Source organism: Balaenoptera acutorostrata, chromosome 3 (assembly GCF_949987535.1).
Source record: "Balaenoptera acutorostrata chromosome 3, mBalAcu1.1, whole genome shotgun sequence".
Classification (NCBI taxonomy): Eukaryota; Metazoa; Chordata; class Mammalia; order Artiodactyla; family Balaenopteridae; genus Balaenoptera; species Balaenoptera acutorostrata.
Window position 1 is genome coordinate 71,982,167 of NC_080066.1, and position 18,861 is coordinate 72,001,027.

The 18,861-nt window shown below is 49.4% G+C and overlaps 1 protein-coding gene across 3 annotated transcripts in view; it reads left to right on the forward strand.

The window, feature by feature from the left end:
* IGDCC3 (immunoglobulin superfamily DCC subclass member 3) overlaps positions 1-1,259 on the forward strand; it is a 41,786-nt gene extending 40,527 nt beyond the window's left edge. For 2 of the 3 annotated variants that reach the window (XM_057543892.1, XM_007166027.2), the window contains 2 exons: positions 19-226; positions 490-1,259. In XM_057543892.1, coding sequence (XP_057399875.1) covers positions 19-226; positions 490-687 — 406 coding nt within the window. In that variant the 3' untranslated portion in view covers positions 688-1,259. Of the gene's footprint in view, positions 1-18; positions 227-489 lie in introns of those variants that run through there. The other variant, XM_057543893.1, reaches the window with a different exon arrangement.
* The last annotated feature ends 17,602 nt before the right edge of the window (positions 1,260-18,861 follow it).

Consider the following 18,861-nt stretch of genomic DNA (forward strand, 5'->3'; position numbering starts at 1 on the left):
TCTTGGCTCACCCCCTAGGGTCCTCTTGTGTAAGGATGTAGAAAACCAGCTCTCCCCTCCTCAGGGCCCCCGGAGCCAGAGGGACCCTGGCGTCCTGGCACTGAATGGGGCGGGACGGGGAGAGCGGGGCCAGCTGGGCCGAGACGGGAAACGTGTGGACATGAAGGAACTGGAGCAGCTATTCCCCCGAGCGGGGGCCGTGGGGCAGCCCGACCCCAGACCCACGGTGAGTGCCCCCCCCCACCCCGAGCCAACCCCCTCCTTCAGGCTCCACCCTCTTCACCTTGGTCACCGGCCGCCAAGCTGCAGGGCTTCTCCAGGCACAAGACTGGTGGCTGGTGCTTCTCTCTGTGCCCCCGGGTCAGGCAGGGAAGCCTGGAGACTGAACCCCCGAGTGGGATTGGCTCCAGAGCCTGACCCTCTGGCTGGGGGCTCATGGGCCTGTGGCCCTCCTGCTGACGCCTGTGTGACTGGCCCTTTCCCCAGCAGGACCCCGAGGCCCCTGCCCTGTGTGAGGAGACCCAGTTCTCCATGCTGCCGCTTCAGGGGTTCGGGCTCCTGGAGGAGATGACGTCAGAGGCCAAGGCCCCCTGTGTAGGCCCCCTCGCTGCCCTGCCACCCCAGGACATAGGCCCCGGCCTCCTGAGTGAAGGACCAGCCGCCCTGCCAGCTCACTCGGGACAGTAGCCAGTGTCCGGGAGGCTCTGGAGGGAGCAACCCCCCATTCTCAGGTCAAAGGCAAGATTTCTCCTGTCATGTGGGATTCGGATGGGGGCTTCCCAGCATTTCTGTCCTGACTGCTCCTCTAATTGTCAAGACTTACAGTAGCCTTGGCAAGGGACCCCCTGCAAGGACCTGGAGGGGTTCCTGCAGGAGCCCCTCCCTTGGGCCAAGGCCCCCCCCCCAACCTCTGCCTGGTACCCACATGACTTGGAACTGAACTAATGTTTTTCTTTAAAAAAAGAACAAACTTAAAATTTAAAAAAAAAAAAAAAAAAAAGAGAGGGAAAGAGAAGAGAGAGAAAGGTGAATTAGACTCCAAAAATGTGCCCCTGCTGTGGCTGGGCCCCTGACACTGTCACCCTCCACGACTTGTTTTCTCAGGATGGATTTTTGCTGTTTTGGCTCTCAGCACCTACCTCAGCCGGAATGAATGTCCTCAGGGGAGTGGGGCCGTGGCCTCAGCCCCCCCGCCCCACAGAGCCCCGAATGTACTCCTACCTCGAGCCCCTTTAGGGGCACCCCCTCTCCCTCCCCACATTGTTGTCCAGAGTTTAGAAAAAAAAAAAAAGAAAGAAAGAAAAAAAAAAAGCACTTCCCCATTTCCAGGTGTGAAAGAAAATGTCTACCTCGAGGCTCGCTGGCTCTCGGGCCTGTGCTGTATCATTGGACCCTCCCTCCTGGCTCCTCACCAAGGGTGGGCTTCTCGGGGCCTGCAGAAAGAAAGATGGAATTGGTCAAAGAAAATGTGAAAAAAAAAAAAAAAGCCAAAAATAAGAGGAGAATTTGTTCCTGGGAACAAAAACTAGCCACTTCCCAGCACGCTGCCAGCGCTCTGTCTTGTCTGCCCGTCCACTCCCATTTTGACCCTCTCCGCCAACTCATCCTTGACTGGGACCCCCAGGACCCTCTCTGCACGTGGGCCTTGGGAGGGTGGGCTGTCACCCCACAGCCTGCCTCCTGTCCTGCCCACAGAGCCGCTGGAGCAGACTGGCCTCCGGAATGTACTGTGTGTGTGTGCAAGGGGGGGGGGGTCCCAGCCCACTGTCCCATGGGACGCTGCCAGCTGGACCCAGCCCCTGGACAGTGGAACAACCAATGTCAGCAGATGTGGCCGGAAGCTATTTTTCTATAAGGTGTGTTTAAGGATTTATGTTCTTGTGACTTCTTGTTTCTCTTTTCTGTTGTGTTGTTCTTTGAAAGACTTAAAGATGAAGAAAAAAAAAAAAAAACCAAGGAAACAAATACCTATTTTTGGTTACACTCAGAAACATTTTTTTAAATAGCAGAAAGAAAACTTTTTTTTAAAGGAAAAAAAATGTGCATTCCTTAAGTATGAGATTAGACCATAAAGTCCCTGACCCCCAACCCTCTAGGGACCCCCACCCCGAACTTTAGTGAATTAGCTGAAGAAGGTACACTTGGTGGTGTTTTCCTGGAAGACTGCAGTTTCACCTGTGTGGACTCGGGGAAGGTCGTTGTCCCTTCTCCCCAGTACTGGGCCTGAGTCCAGGGCACCTCAAACCTCCCAGGCAGTACCCCTTGGTCCCTGCAGTGACTTCTCTGCACCTCCCTTCATCCTGGAACCCCCTCTTCCCAAGGGAAGGGTGGGTCCGGGGGAAGGGGGCCACCTGGCCTGTCTTGGGTTTTGTCACACTCATTTTGACTGAATAAAAGTCCTGTTGCCAAAGTGGATCTCGGGTGTTTTGGTGGCTGTGTCAGGTCCTGGGGGAGGGGTGGGAGTGCTGGGATTAGGGGAGCCAGGGTGGCGAGCCAGGTGGACCCTGACAGGGTCAGAGCCCGTGGTGATAACAGCAGACCCAGGGGTACTACTTACAGGCACCGTGCATGCTGGGTCTTCTCCGCAGGTGGGGAGGCTGCCTAGGTCCTCACGACCCCCTGGGAGGTCGATGTTCTAGTTATCGTCATCTCCTCTTACAGATGATGAAACCGAGAAAGGATAAGAGAAATGAAGGAAACATCCTAAATCTCACACTGCCAGTCTCAGCAGGATCAGAGTTTGTGTCCGGGCCAGGTCGCCAGGTTCCAGAGTCTGCATTCTGACCACTGCTTGTGCCTCCTTAGCTGGCAGTGAGGGATCCGAGACCAGTCCTTCGGCCCTATAGTGACCGACCACCAGTATTGAGCCAGCTGCTGGGCGGGGCTATATGCTTTTCATGCACTGTCTATGAGAAAGGACTGTTTTCCTCCCCATCCTGAAGTTGAGGAAACGGGGGCTCTGACTGGGTGACTGTCTTCAGAGCACACAGCCAGACCCCTGGCCAGCCCTCTTTATTCCTCCCTGTCCTCTCTTCAGTCCAGGCTCCTGAAGCCAGGTATCTGGGGCTGCCAAGGCTGAGGATAGACCAAGAGAGACTTGGCTTAAAGGTGTTGTGCTGACAAAGATCAGGAGGTCTCAGTGGGCCTCAAGCTTAGTAAGAGGCAATGGTATAATGCAACTGCTTAGACTGTCAGTGTCCCCTCTGCTGCTGAAATGGAAAGCCAGGGCTCACCCCTGGGAGGCTCTGCAAGTCTGGAGGGTGGGGTTCTATACCCAGAGGCATCTTTTGAGAGGATAGTGGTTTGCAAGCTGGGTTGTCCAGCTCTGGCTAGGGGCCTGGGGGAGCCTCCCTGCCCACCCTCACCTAGAGCAGCTCTATTTTTACCTGTCTTACATGTTAGACCCCACATGAGATTTCATTTGAAAACAGGGTACTGCTCCTAAAAGAAACATTTTAAAGCCCCTGGCCTGGCACTTCTGGAAGAGGCCAGAAGGGGTGGTTGGGGCTGATGTCAGACCAAAAACAGTGATGGTGCTGTGGATACTGAGCTGAGCAAGGGAAGCCTGAGACCGCCATGGTACCTGTCCTGAGTCTTGGGGGAAGTGGTTGATTGATTTTCCCAGAGGAAAGAACTAAGTCCACATGTAGACATAATACCTCACCTTTCTTTACACAGAACTCCACAAACACAGAAATTGTTCATCAACCTAAGCCATCCAAGGACCACCTGGGGAGGTGATGGGTCGTCATGTGGTGGAGCAGACAGTGAGGGGATGGGAGAGCAGACCAGGTAACTTCCAGTGCCCCTGTCCCTCCAGAGTCCAAGATGCTAGTACCTCCCCCAGGGAGGGACCCAGAAACCTTTAAAAACCGCCTAATATGACTCATGTAGATGTATGCAAATTGCACACAAATCACATGCAAATACAGGAAGGGCCTATTCTAACAAGTCCCTGAACTAGGCTTCCGTAAAGGGAGAAGCAGGGTTCCAATTAGGAAGTTTAGCAGAAATTGGTATCAGCTGAGTGGCCCAGCTGGACTCTGGGTCCTGAGGTCTCAAAACAATCCAGCAGCCTCAGGCTGAATTCCGTGCTTCCCCCCTCAACACGTGCAGCGCGCGCGCGCGCGCGCGCGCGCACACACACACACACACACACACACACACACACACACACACGAGTCTTTGGGCAGAAATCAGCAGCAGCCAGGGCTTGCAACCTGCTCCAATTACCTAATGCTCTGTAACAAAGCACCCCACAAGTCAGTGGTTTAACCTAACATCTCTTCTGCTCAGAAATCTGCAGTTTGGGCGGGGCCCAGCAGGAATAGCTGTCTCTGCTCCGCTGAGGCAGCTTGAAGCCTGGGGGCTGGAATCATCTGAAGGCTCGCTGGTCTCACGTCTGGTGGCTGATGCTGGCCCTCGGCCCCGTCACCTACCTGTGGCCTCTCCATGGGCCTGGGCTGCCTCACAGCCTGGTGGTGGCTGGGAACCAGGGATCAGCGTCCTGAGAGAGACAGAGCCAGGCGGAAACTGCGTCATCATTTAGAACCCAGCCCTGGACGACCCACAGTGTCACTGCCATGTTCTATTCTTGAGGAGCGAATCACTAAGGCCGGCAGATCCAGGGAGGAGAGTTAGAGTCCACCTTTTGATGGAAGTAGAGTCAAAGATGTTGTGGACATGTTTGACCCCGGGACCACTTTGGGGGGACGGGTGGAGAACAAATGTGAACTGGGAGGCTGGGCAGTGGGAAGGCTCCCCACGGTGGCCCTGGGGTGTGATGGGAGGGGCGCAGGATGACAAGGAGTGCTCCCAACTCCTAGCCAAGCCCTGTTTGTGGGTCTCATCCCTATGGTTAGTGAAGATTGGTCTGGGGGGCGGGGGCAGTCCTGAGGTCACAGGGAGGGAGGACCAGGCCCCTGTGAACACCTAGCAGGGGCCTTCTCCACGGCCAGCTCCCTCTCCTAGTGCAGTGAGGGGTGAGGGACCCAGGAGAGCTGGTGCTAACCTGAGATCCCCACCCACCAGGGACGGTAGACCCAGAATGACCCCAGAATGACACAGGCCGAAGGGACCACTGGCCCCCCTTGTGAGACAGACAAGGCAACTGAGAGCCATGAGGAGCAGGAGTTGCTCAAGATCACAGAGAAGTTAGAGGCAGAGGCAGGGCTGGAAGACAGGACAGCCACACCCCGCCTGGAGCCCTGTGCATTCAACCCAGTCAGGCCACAGTAGGATGCTCGTAGACTAAGCCCCAGAGCCCTGAGGGAGGGGAGAGGGAAAAGGATGGGGCTGGGGGAGTGTGAACATGGAGACTGGGGGCGGGCAGTGTGGAGAGTAGTCACCCTGCTCAGGACAGGGTTGGGGGAAGCTGGGCTGGCAGCAGGAATGGGGGAGTGGGAGCAACCAAGGATGGGGGGGCCTGTCCTGAACTGAGTTCAGGCTAGAGTCAGGGAGTGGGACATCTAGACCCATGCCCCTCCCACAAAGAGGTATTACAGGGACTGCTCCCCTGGGCCCTCATGGAGCCATCTGGGTCAGGGAGGTGGGGGGAGGAGAGGCTGAGAGGAGGGCCCAGGGAGGAGCCAGGCTGACCAGGAAGGATAGGGCCTTGCTCCTTGAGCTCAAGAGGGGTGTAGTTGAAACTGGAGCTCCCAAGTTCACAGGTAGCCTGTTGGTCACCCTGTGCTCTGTACCCATCGTCAAGATGCAGAGACTGGCCCTGCCATCACTCCAAAATGCCCACAGCCTGGCCCGACTCTGGATTAGGCAATAGTTTCTTTGATATGACGCCAAAAGAACAATCAACAAAAGAAAAAAATAAATTGAACACCATCAAAATGTAAAACTTTTGTGGTTTAAATGACACCATCAAGAAGACAAAAGACCACAGAATGGAGAAAATATTTGCAAATCACATCTCTGATAAGGGGCTTGTATCTAGAACGTATAAAGATGGGAATTCCCTGGCGGTCCAGTGGTTAGGTCTCGGTGCTCCCACTGCCAGGGACCCAGGTTCGATCCCTGGTTGGGAAACTAAGGTCCCACAAGCCGCACGACACAGTCAAAAAAAAAATGTGTAAAGAACCCTTATAACTCAATAATAAAGACAAGTATCCCAATGGACAAAGGATCTGAATAGACATTTCTCCAAAGATACACAAATGGCCAATAAGCACATGAAAGAAATAAAAAGTAAAACCACAATGAGACACCATGGTGATGTCTCAATGAAACATCATTGTACAATGACACCCTCACACACTGCTGGTGGGAATGGAAAATAGTACAGCTGCTGTGAAAAACAATCTGTCAGCTCCTCAAGAGGGTGAACATACAGTTACTATATGACCCAGAAATTCCATTTCTAGGTATATAAACAAGAAAAATGAAAACATATGTGTATACAAAAACTTGTACAGCAATGTTCATAGCTGCATTATCCGTAATAGATAAAAAGTAGAAACAACCTAAATGTCCATCAGCTGATGAGTGCATAAACAAAATGTTATATAACCATACAATAGGATTTTATTTAGCAGTAAAATGGATAAACCTTGAAAACATTATGCTAAGTGAAAGAAGTCAGTTACAAAAGACCATATATTATATGATTCTATTTACATGAAATGTCCAGAATAGGCAAATCGATAGAGACAGAAAGATGATTAGTGGTTCCCTAGGGCTGGGGGCTAGGAGTGGGGGGATGGGTAGTAACTGCCAAAGGGTAACAGGGTTTCTTTTGGGGGTGATGAAAATGTTCTAAAATTGATTGTGGTGTTGATCGCATAACTGTGGGTATATTAAAAGCCACTGGATTGCACATTTTAATGAGTGCATTGTATGGTATGTGAATTACAACTTGAAAAAGCTGTTGTAAAAAAAAAAAGAAAAAAGAGTGCCTGACAGGACTCAGTTCATGTAAGTGAAGAGTTCAGTTTGTGTTCAAATGATCCCATTGTTACAGGCAGAGAAACTGGGGTGGGCAGAGCAAAGTGACCCAAAGCGGAAGGGGTTGGTGAACGAGATAAAGAAGAAAGTGAGCTTGAAGGGATCTCTACTCCTAGCCTGGCCTCCCAGGAGCTGGGGGGAGCCTCTGGATGCAGCATCCCCGCCCGCAATCTCTGCGCTCCTGGGACAAGGGCTATGATTGGAGGATTTTGCTGCCACCCCGTGGAGTTAGCGAGGATTACAGCTACAGGAACGAAAGCCTGATCTCAACCCACGTCTGACTGAAGCTTGCAGTTAAGATGAGCTCAGCCCCACACAGGAGAGAGAGACCCAGCCCTCGGTGAGCTGACAATATGAGCTTGAATTAAAAAAACTGCAATTTATCCAAGTACTTGCTTGGATGGGTAAAGGCAAGCTGTGGAAGCAGAAGAAAACGTGATTAATTGAAGGCCAGGATTAAGGAAGACTTCGAAGAAGAGTGGAGAAGGGGGAAAGGACACCCAAGGCTGAAGGCAGAGGGTAAGCAAAGCGCAGGTAAGATCACAGAGCAGCCAGGAGGCTATCATTTGCTGCATGGAGGCTGGCATTTAGTGGATACTCAATAAATGTATGAATGAACGATTACTAGATTTCCAGAGCATATGCTTTTTACATGTCTGGTGTATCTGAGGAAAGCCTTATGTGGCTTTCCAGGTGGAAAGGGAAGTAGAAAGAAGGCCAAATAGCCTGCAGTTTCCTCAGGGAAGGGAAAGAGCCTCTATGGAGTCCTTGTGCCACAGTGATAATGATGATTCCTCTGTTATCACTTCTTGTGACGTTTAACAGAACACCTCCACATTACCTCCTGTGAGTTTTCTCACAGCCTTGTAGTGAGCAGGGCTGCACTTCCTGTCATCCTCCCATTTAACAGATGAGGAAACGGAGGCCCAGAGAGGTGAGGTGGTGGAACTGGGGCTTGAACCTGGACCTCCTTTTTCTAAGCCCATGCTGGCTGCTGACTGAGGACAAGGCAGGGTGGGGGAACATGGGGGGAGGAATGGTCTAAACTGGCTGATACGGAGATTTTCTTCTCAAACGCTGAGGAGAGATCCAGGAATGTCAAACCCTGAAGAGGAGGGTTGAGGAGTTGGGGCATGTCCTAAAATGCATGTTGGGTCAGGAACCTGCCATAGCTCCCCAGTGCCCCTGGAGTGGTCCAATGCCTTTAGCTTGGCATTCAAGGCCCTCTCACAAGAGGTGATGTAACCCAATGGTTAACAGCATGGGTTAACTGGTTTATGATCCCCACTCAGCCACTGACTGGCTGTGTGACCCAGAGGATGTCCCTTAACCTCTGGTGCCATTGTTTCCTCTTCCATAAACTATGGACAAGCGTAGCACATACTTCATAGGTTGTTGAGAGCAGTAAAGAAGTCAGTTATGAAAAGCAGTCAGGATTGTGCTTGCTATTATTATTATTATTATTAATCAGAGCAGAGCCTAATTTTCTGTCCGTCATCCACACCAATCCTCCAAGCTGGGCTCCTGGCTTCTCCAGAACACGCCAGGCAGTGGTGCCTCCAGGCCTTTCTACAAGCTGTTCCTTCAGCCTAGAATGAGACTGTTCGATCATCCCTTCTTTCCAGATCCTTCCAAACATCACCTCCTCCCAATCCTCCCTGATCCCCTCTGACTAGAACCACCTCTCCTTCCTCTGCATCCTCTCATACAGAACTATTTCTTTCTGTAGCATAAAATGCACATGATGTGTGTCAGTCATGCCTGCTTGGAGAGCTTAGGATGTGAGCTTCCTAAGGACAGGTGTTGGTTTCTTATCTCTTTATGACCCTCCTGTGCTGCCATGGAGCAGCACTAAATAGTAAATGCTTGAGTACTTAGAAAGCAGGAAAGCAAAGAGGGAGGGATGGAGAAAGAAAAGATGAAGAGAAAGAAGGAGAGAGAGATGAAAGGTGGACTATAGAGGAAACCGAGAGACACCTGAAGAGAAACCAGCTCCATTCACCTTCCAACCACTTCAGGGAAAAGAAGGCAGTGACTGGAGACTTTGGGTCATTTGCAACTCTTCCTTGGGTCTGCTTTTCACCCCTTGAGCCATGGCATTGGAACAGACTTCGAAAACCTCAGGGACTTCCCTGGTGGCGCAGTGGTTAAGACTCCGCGTTCCTAATGCAGGGGACCTGGGTTCCATCTCTGGTCAGGGAACTAGATCCCGCATGCCACAACTAAGGAGCCCGCCTGCCACAACTGAGACCCAGCACAACCAAATAAATAAATAAATATCAAAAACAAAAAAACCGAAAACCTCAAAGTGGCTCTGGACTTGCTCTTCAGCCCCTCTGAAGCTCAATTTCCTCATCTGTAATAGAGATAATAATGGTACTTATCTAATTGGGTTGTTATGAGGATCAAATGAAAAAATAACGGGAAAATCCCTGGCACCTGGTCCACGGTAAGCACTCAATAAATGCTGTGTATTATGATGGTGATGGTTCGGTGATTCTAAGAATTCCAGACCTGTCGGAATAAAGGGCTGAGCACTGCTGGGGAGGGGCTGTGCTTCCTAAGCTTGGAGAGATGCCTATTGTCCTAGAGCGGGGCCCAGTGGTCACATAGAGGTCACACCATGTCGTGTTTTCTCCCAGGCCTTCCCACGGGCGCCCCACCCCCCACTGCCCCCAACAAGACACACAATAAAGACTCCTGATTGCTTGATGAAAGGAAGCGGATACACAATTCATTTCAACTTTAGACCTAACCACCCCCCAACCTTTCAAAAAGAATTGCACACCCTATTCCAATTTACACACTGAACCCACATGGAATTTTCCAGCGGGTTCCGAAGCCTTTGAAGTGACCAGACCAGACTATTGATTTATTTCCAACTAACCTCTCTCTTTGAACCCAGAAGGGTCAAGGTTAATTATATAATAAAACACACTGTGCCCAGCTGCCCCCTCTGCGGGCGCAGGGAACCCCCAGACCTTTCCGAGGCGGCGAGAGGTGGATCGTGTTTCTGATCCCTTCCTCGCATTCATTTCCTTTATCAGGGCCCATTAAGAGGAAGAAAAAAAAAACCTACCCCCTCATTTCCTCCCTGAGAGATAAATTTTAATTTGCTGGAAACCAACAAAAGGGATATAAGCTAGGTTTCCAGGCTGCACCCTGTGGTTGATAAATCTTGCTGGGAGCACCTATTCTGGAGCCGGTTGGGAAAGGGGGTCGGGTAGGGGAGGGAAGCAAAGGGGTGCAGACCCCCGAGTCTGCCTCTCCCACACAGGGGGAAGGGAGCCCCAGAGGGCCTGACTCAGCGGATGCTTCCAGCATGGCCGCGTCCCCGTGAAGCCTTCTTTGCCCGTTGAAGTGAGTTAACCCACCAGCCACAGCTTCTCCTGTGTGAGCTCAGTTCCCACTTTCCCAGATGATGGAACAGGCTCTGAGTGGTCTCAAAACTGGTCCCACTTATCACAGGTAGGAAGTGGCAGGGCCAGGACTGCAATCCAAGATTTTGTTCTCCTTGTAAAATAATGGATTCTTCCCACCCACCCCCATCCTCCCACCCCAGGGAAACAATGTAAATGTTCTTTTCAGTTCCATCGTTTAAGGAAAAAAGATTCAAAACTGTTATCTAACATACAGTCCGTTATCAAATGTCCCCAATTGTGCCAACAATGTCCCTCTCACCCGTGTTTTCCCCATCCGGGATCCAGAGACTTGCCCACTCCCTTGGTTATCCTGACTCTTTCCTCTCCCTTCTTCTAGAACAGCACCAGCCTTTCCTGTTTTTCCTGACACTGACGTTTCTGAAGAAAAAAGGTCAGCTGTCTTGCAGAGTGACCCACATGTGGATTTATGTTTCCTCCTGACTATTTAGAGTGTCCTGTTGTTCTCAAACTCAGGTTCGCCCGCTCGTTGCTCAAGAATCCAATACTGAGAGACAAGTATCAGGTAAAAAGGAAAGACGGCTTTACTGAGGAAGCCGGCAACCCTGGGGAGAAGGTGAACTCATGTCCCAGAGAACCAACTCCCCAGGTTTTGCTCAGAAATTATGTAGGGAAAAGAGGAAGGGGCTACATGCTGGGGAGAGGGCTGTGGGGTGTGTGATCAGCTCGTGGACATTCTTCTGATTGCTTGGTGGTGAAGTAACTGAGAATCAACATCATCAACCTTCAGGTTCCAACCAGTCTAGGGTCTAAGTGCTTGTGAACAGCAGACAGTTAACTTCTTCCACCTGGTGGGGATTTCAGTCTCTGTAAAACAGCTCAAAGGACGTAGCTCAGGATATTATCTCTAGCCCTATAGGAGGAACTAAAGGTCCTTGACTTTGTTTAATGGCTAAACTATTATTGTTTTGTCTTGTTTGACTGTTTTCCTTTGCTTCTGCATTTTCCTCACTTCTCTGATTAAATGTATTCTTTGGAACTGGGGGAAGGCCTGGAGGCTAAAGTTTTTCTACAGACAAGCGGCAGGCAGAGGACAGGGTGGGAGGGGAGGTTCCAGCTCGGTTATAGTATGTAGGGCATCACATCTGGAGGCCCACGGGGCCAGCTGTTTTTGGCAAGGGACCCAGGATTTCCAGCTCCAAGGCCAGTGCTTATTCTCAGCCTCCTGGGGGCTTCCTGGCGCGCAGGGAAGGAGTGTGAATGGTTCCACCTGGGGGCGCTGTCAGCACTGGCCACCAGAGAAGCTCGTTCTCTGGGATTCTTCCAACCCCACAGGTTGCAACCTTGAACCTTGGGAAGAAGTCTGCCCATCACGGCCTATTCTTCTCTCTGGAATGTTCCTAAGTTTGTGTCAAGGCTTCATACCTCCATGAGGCTGTCATGACTCTATGGCAGAACCAATGCTCCCTCCTTTCTGCTTCCGCAGCCCTGTGTTTCTGCCTCATTGCATATCTTGTCTCAGTGTAGCCGAGGTCACCGTTGATGGGGCTTGCTGAACAGCCTGGAAGAGGTGCCGGAGGATCAATTATATTACATGCCATATTCTAAAGAGTCATGAATATTCTCTTTGACCATCTTCCTCCCTATTATCTCATGGCTTCACCTTCACCTCCAAACCTCTCTCTCTCCCCAACTCCAGTCTATACTGGATTTTCTCTTATTCTTGCCCACATCCCTCCTCCCTCTGGATCAATTTGGTTCTTCTTCAAGTAGCTCTATGCCTTTCAATTTTTCAAAATTAATTTAAGGGACTTCCCTGGTGGTCCAGTAGTTAAGAATCCACCTTCCAGTGCAGGGGATGTGGGTTCGATCCCTGCTCGGGGAACTGAGATCACATACGCCGCGGGACAACTAAGCCTGTGCGCTCTAGAGCCCACGCGCCACAACTAGACAGCCCGCGTGCCACAACCACTGAGCCCGCGTGCCGCAATGAAGATCCCGCAACTAAGACCCGATGCAGCCAAATAAATAAATAAATAAATATTAAAAAAAAAACAAAACTCAGGTCTCCCAACTTTCAGTCCCAAACATGTAGAAAACTATTGGCATAGAGATAATACCTGTAAGAATGTGAACTCCCTGGAACACCCATCAATATTTTTAATATAGAGTAGTTAACCTCTTAAAAATAAATAAATAAATAAAAATAATTTAAGTTAAATAAGCAATACACAAAAACATTCTCACTGTTAAAAAAAAAAGTAGAATATTACGGAGGTCCCCCCTCCATTGTCCCAAGCCCAGTCCCCCTCCCAGGGGTAATCATTGCTGTTGCGTGGTATGGTATCCTCCCAGGCCTTTTTCCATGGAATTATAGATTTCCATATGCACTCAAGAGAAATATATGGTATACTAAATAACGCCATTTATATTTTCTGTTTCCAATTTTTGGTGCTGTAGTGGACACCCTTGCACCGTCTCCCTGTATTCATCGGTGTGTGTTTCTCTAGAGTAGGAATGAGAGGATTTGCTGGATCCTGGGGCACAGGTCTGTGGAATGACTGCCCTGCGTGACTGTGTGTCCTTACTGTCTGCCTGCAGACCGTGAGAGGATTGGGCCTGTTTCTGTCTTGCACGGGCAACTTCCTTCCCTCCCAAGGCAGCTTTGCAGATCAGAGAGCATCCTGGGAACTTTGCCCATCGGTAAATGCCCAGTTCAGTCCCAACAAGCCCCATCTATCAATCTTAGCTGATTTAGAAAGGATTTACTCTCTAAGTATTGCAGCTGTTTTCAGGTTGGAATGATCTGTTTTTTGACCTGGCCTCCTTCTCCAGTTTCTCCGTGTCCTACCTTCTCTCTGTCCCCTGGTCCCTCTCCATTTCCCTGACCCCCCTTCCCCACATACTTGCCTCTCTGACCCTCCAATCCTCCTCAGCCAGGCTGGACAGTAGCCCCGGAGCCGGGGCTGGGAGTGAACGTGCAGCCCCCAGGCCAAGGCCCCACTCGAATCCCCACCCTTTGCTCCTGCCCAAAGTGGGCACAGGAGTCCCGCCCGCCTCTGCCGTCATGCCTCACAGTGACCCTGCAAATGTTGTGGCCTGTGTATGTATTATTTATTCAAGAACATTATATGTTTAAAAAAGTCTAAATCACAAGGCAAAAAGTAATGGCACCAGGGCTTCCCTGGTGGCGCAGTGGTTGGGAATCTGCCTGCTAATGCAGGGGACGCGGGTTCGAGCCCTGGTCTGGGAGGATCCCGCGTGCTGCGGAGCGGCTGGGCCCGTGAGCCACAATTACTGAGCCTGCGCGTCTGGAGCCTGTGCTCCGCAACAAGAGAGGCCGCGATAGTGAGAGGCCCGCGCACCGGGATGAAGAGTGGCCCCCGCTTGCCACAACTAGAGAAAGCCCTAGCACAGAAACGAAGACCCAACATAGCAATCAATCAATGAATCAATTAATCAATAAAAAAATAAATCTTTAAAAAAAAAAAAAGTAATGGCACCATAATGAAATTGTCATGTAATACAAATAAAACATCTGCATAAAAATACTTAGCATAGAAAAATTTCAATTAAAAATAAAACGTGTCTCTTTTCACATTCCTACTGTTCTCTTAACTGAGATCCTCTTTTTTTTTCCCCTTTTGTTTTGATTCAGATCAACGGAGAGGGCCAGTGCCTGATTTTAGTAATGGACGATAGCCTCCCTTATATGGTACAGACTAGATGCCACACACCCATGCTGACACACTTAAAACTAAACTTATGAGGTAAATACCACTATCATTATGCCTGCTCATGGATGAAATATTTCAGGCACAGAGAAGTTAAGTGACTTGCTTGAGGTCACACAGCTAGGAAGTAGAAAAGCTGGGATCAGAACCCAGACAGGGTGGCGCCAGTGCTAGGATGGTAACCACTGTCCCACACTGCCTCTCAGCCTTAATGTGGGCAACTCCCACCCCCCAATTAGGCACAGATGTTTGTTTTCCAAAGCACTATTCTTATTCTGATATCTCACTTGAATCTCTCAATGACTCTATGAGGGAAGGGAAGACCCAGCTTATGGGCCAGCACAATGCCCCGCACCCAGCCTCACAGACAGACCCCAAGAAATGGTAGCTTGTGACCAAGGGCAGAGATGTGGGTAGGTGCCCAGACTTGGCAGTGCTGTGTAGCATGCAGCACTTGGCGGTGTGTGTGCGTGAAGTTGTGCGTGAATGCGTGAATGTGTGAGCATGCGCACATGCATGTTTGTGCATGTGTGTGTTTGCATGCACGTGCATGTTGTGTGTGTGTGTGTGTGTGGGCATGCACTAGTGTGTCCAGCCTGGCCGTCTCGGCATGACCATGTAGCCCTGCGTTGGCCCCGCTGCGTCTTTCATCCCCGCAGGGAGCAGCGCCTCAGTCGGGCGTAGTGGGATCAGCTGTGTCACTGAAAGCAAGGGCTGTTCAGATCATGGGCAGTACTGTTTGTTTCTGTCACACTCTTATCTTTACTCCCCTGAGCCCAGACCTTAGCATCATAAAATGTCAGAGCCTGGATGAAAATGTGGAGATTATCTAACTCAGGCTCTCCCTTGACAAATGGGGAGACCGAGCCCCAGAGAGGATATTGTTAACATTAAACACAAAATGGAGACCGGACTTGAGAATTCCCTGAGCAGATAAAACCGTGTAGGTCCTGAAGGCAAAATGAAATCCAGCTTATTTCATGAAGGTAAGTGAAAGTTAACTTAGGTTATTTGTTGTTAATGCCCCTGACAATCATAAGAGAAACTTTAGTCTTTTTCCTAAAAATGGTATGAGATGATCACTTTAAACCTGCCAGCCGAAACCCCATTGTAATCACCAGTCATTGTAAACGCTAATATCTTCCTCATTTTCACTTTATAAGCCATCCTATAACTTCATGCCCCTGAGCTTCGTATCAATCTCTGAATTTGGAAGCTCCCAGTTTGCGAACTGTTTTTATAGGCATGATAAACTCTTACTATTTACTGATTTGGTGGTTTTAGTTTAGCTATTTCCGGATTTTTGACAGTACTCACAACTGGAGGAGGTCACCCAGCTAGTTAGGGGCGGGGCTGGGATGAGAACCCGCATCTCCCCACCCAGTTTCACGCTCTTGCCACGGTCCTGGACTTTTGTCTGCAAATAATAGACCAAAGCTTCCCAGGCTGCGGCTGAGGCTGCCTCAAGGCTGGAGAAGGTGGTCGGGAGTCGGAGCTGCTTTGATGTGTGCACCGCTGTGCCTTCTCCACCTTCTCCTCCCGGGGCTGGCATACCACCCTCTCTGGGAGAATGTTCTGTTCTCATGCTGATCAGAACTCTAGCGGGTGAGCGAATATGCCTTTGATTAATTACAAATGGAAAATGAATAAATTCTTAGTTGATAAATGCAGTGAGAAGAAATAGTAAATTGTGTCTTTGATGAAGGTCTTGGGAATGTTTGTGGAATGAATGAATGAAGCATGACAGGATAACAGGAGCCCTGGGAGAGACTGAACTTGAGGGGTTTTTGGTCTCTTCATCAAAAGAAAGGGTCAGAAAGTCCCTTGTGTCACCTCAGGAGGTAAATTACCTTTGAGGAAATGAAGAGGCTTCTCTATGGTGGAGAAGGGGTTCCCCTAGACAATAACTCAATTGTTCTGGAAAGGGGGTGTAATTAGAATTCCTATGTGTTCTAGTGACCATCCTGGGGCTGCCCTTAGAAAGCCAGGATGGGAAAGGGGTCTTGAGGGGCGGCCTCTGAAAGGAGGGGCAGCTGGCACTTGCTGATTCGGGCTCTGAGGAAACAGAGAGGTGTGTGCTTGGGGCTGCCCTCTCAGCTATGTGGCAGGCTGAAAACAAGGAGGGGATCCCTTCATGCCCTGAAGACACCCAAAGCAAGGCGCCATCACTGAGTGGAGGTCCCCATCTATATGATCAGGCCACTCAAGACGGCTGTTCTCTTGCTCTCTGGACATCCCCTGCTCGACCAGTCCCTGCCTCACCTACACCCAACTCACCTGACTGACCTTCCCTCTTAATCATAGAGCCTAATCAGTAAATGCCTACATACTTGCCCCCGGCCCCAGCTGGTGATTGTTCTAATCTTTAGATCAGGACATCTCCACCAAGATAGCTTATGAAAGGGGCAGTGAGGGGCATGCGCCTCTGCCGGTTTCCCTGGCAACTGATGAGCCAACCTGATGTCAATTCCCTCTGTAACTGAAACCTCCCTCTTTACCCAGGAGTAAAGACTGCTGGTGAGGTGTCCCTCCAGGATCTTACTTCAGCCATGTAAGCTCCCCTATCCATTAAACCACTGATGTCTCTGTCGCTGACTCCGGGCTCTTGCTTCAGTCTTGAGGCTGGGCAAGTACAGGGCTTGCAGGCCTGCGGGGTGAGCCCACCGCTGCCCTTAGCATGCATGAGGTGCTGTTTGCACGGTGACGTGGTGTGGGCAGAGCAGTTCTGGCTGCAGGGACTGGCTGGACAGTGGGGCTTCGGTGTGGAAGGCACCAGAGGCTCTCAAGCCTCCAGAGTTTGGAGCAAATGGTGTGTGTGTGTGTGTGTATCCGACTGGTTTTATTTGCCTCTTTCTGGATCAGGTAGGTCATGCCTGTTACTGAACACATAGGGAGGGGCTCCGCAGGAAGCCGCTGAGTTACTGCCTAGTTTTGGAAGATGAGAGCAATGTTTTATTTTGCATATCAGTTTTAAACATCTCTCTTTTTTTTCTTTTTAATTTATTTTTATTTATTTATTTAGTTGGCTGCGTTGGGTCTTCGTTGTTGTGCTTTCTCTAGTTGTGGCGAGCGGGGGCTACTCTTCGTTGCGGTGCACAGGCTTCTCATTGCTGTGGCTTCTCTTGTTGCAGAGCATGGTCTCTAGAGCGCAGGCTTCAGTAGTTGTGGCACATGGGCTTAGTTGCTCCGCGGCATGTGGGATCTTCCTGGACCAGGGCTCGAACCTGTGTCCCCTGCATTGGCAGGCAGATTCTTAACCACTGCGCCACCAGGGAAGTCCTAAACATCTCTCTTTTGTATCCATCTTCTCATTTGTTTCTCACCACACCCTGTGAGGCAGGCAGGGAGGTACTTACCTCCATTTTCTCACAGAGAGGATTGCCTCCTGTGGAGATCATTTAATGAGAGACTGTCTTTCTCCTGCTGCTTCCTTTCACATTTCCCAGGACCTACTATTTCCATGGTCCTGACCAGGGACTACAGGAAGGATGAGACTGAGGCTGTTGGGTGAAGCTTCTAGGATGGGAGGAAAGCCAAGCCACAGGGTGACATCCAGCAGAACACCTGAAACCAGGTGTGGTGACTTATAATATCACTTCGATAAGGGTTCAGAAAGGGAGTGTCTAGGTCTTTTCCTTTTCCAAGAGTATTAAAATCAGTTTGTTGAGTGCCATGAAAATTCCTCTTGAGGCAATAGAAAAATTTCAGAGAAAGTAAACAGAAAAGTATACTGAAAATATAAACAGAAATTAGTGAGGAAGAAAAAGATACACTGGAGAGAAATGTCAAACTCCAAATTTAGTTCTTTGAAAAAGAAAACTAATAAAATTGACAACTTTTTCTTTTTAATTTTTAATTTTATTTTATTTTTGGCTGAGTTGGGTCTTCGTTGCTGTGCACAGGCTTTCTCTAGTTGCAGCGAGCAGGGGCTACTCTTCGTTGCAGTGCGTGGGCTTCTCATTGTGGTGGCTTCTCTTGTTGCAGAGCATGGGTTCTAGGGGTGCAGGCTCAGTAGTTATGGCGCACGGGCTTAGTTGCTCCGCATCATGTGGGATCTTCCCAGACCAGGGCTTGAACCCGTGTCCCTTGCATTGGCAGGCGGATTCTTAACCACTGTACCACCAGGGAAGCCCCAAAATTGACAACTTCTGACAAGATTTATCAGATCAAGAAAAAGAGAAGGCATAAATAAATAAATAATATTGAGAATGAGAAAAAGGGACATAAGAGACGGCAGAAACCTAAATAATAGATTATGAACAACTGTGTGGCAATAAATCTTAAAACTGCAGAAAAGGTATTATCTATGTATCTCTCTTAGAAAAACTGACTCAAGAAGAAATAGAAAAGTTAAATGTCTATAACTAATAAAGACAGGACTCACTAGCAAAGTGTCAGGTCTAGAATGACATTTTACCATTTGCAACAACATGGATGGACCTGGAGGGTATTATGCTAAGTGAAATGAGTCAGTCAGACAGAGAGAGACAAATACCGTATGCTATCACTTATATGTGGAATCTAAAACATAAACAAATGAACATAACAAAACAGATCCACAGACATAGAGAACAAACTAGTGGTAACCAGTAGGGAGAGGGAAGAGGGGTGGGGCAAGATAGGGGTAGGGGATTAAGAGGTACAAACTACTATGTATAAAATAAATAAGCAACAAGGATATATTGTACAGCATAGGGAATATAGCCAATATTTTATAATAACTTTAAATAGAGTATAATCTATAAAAATATTGAATAGCTATGTATACCTGAAACTAATATAATACTGTAAAT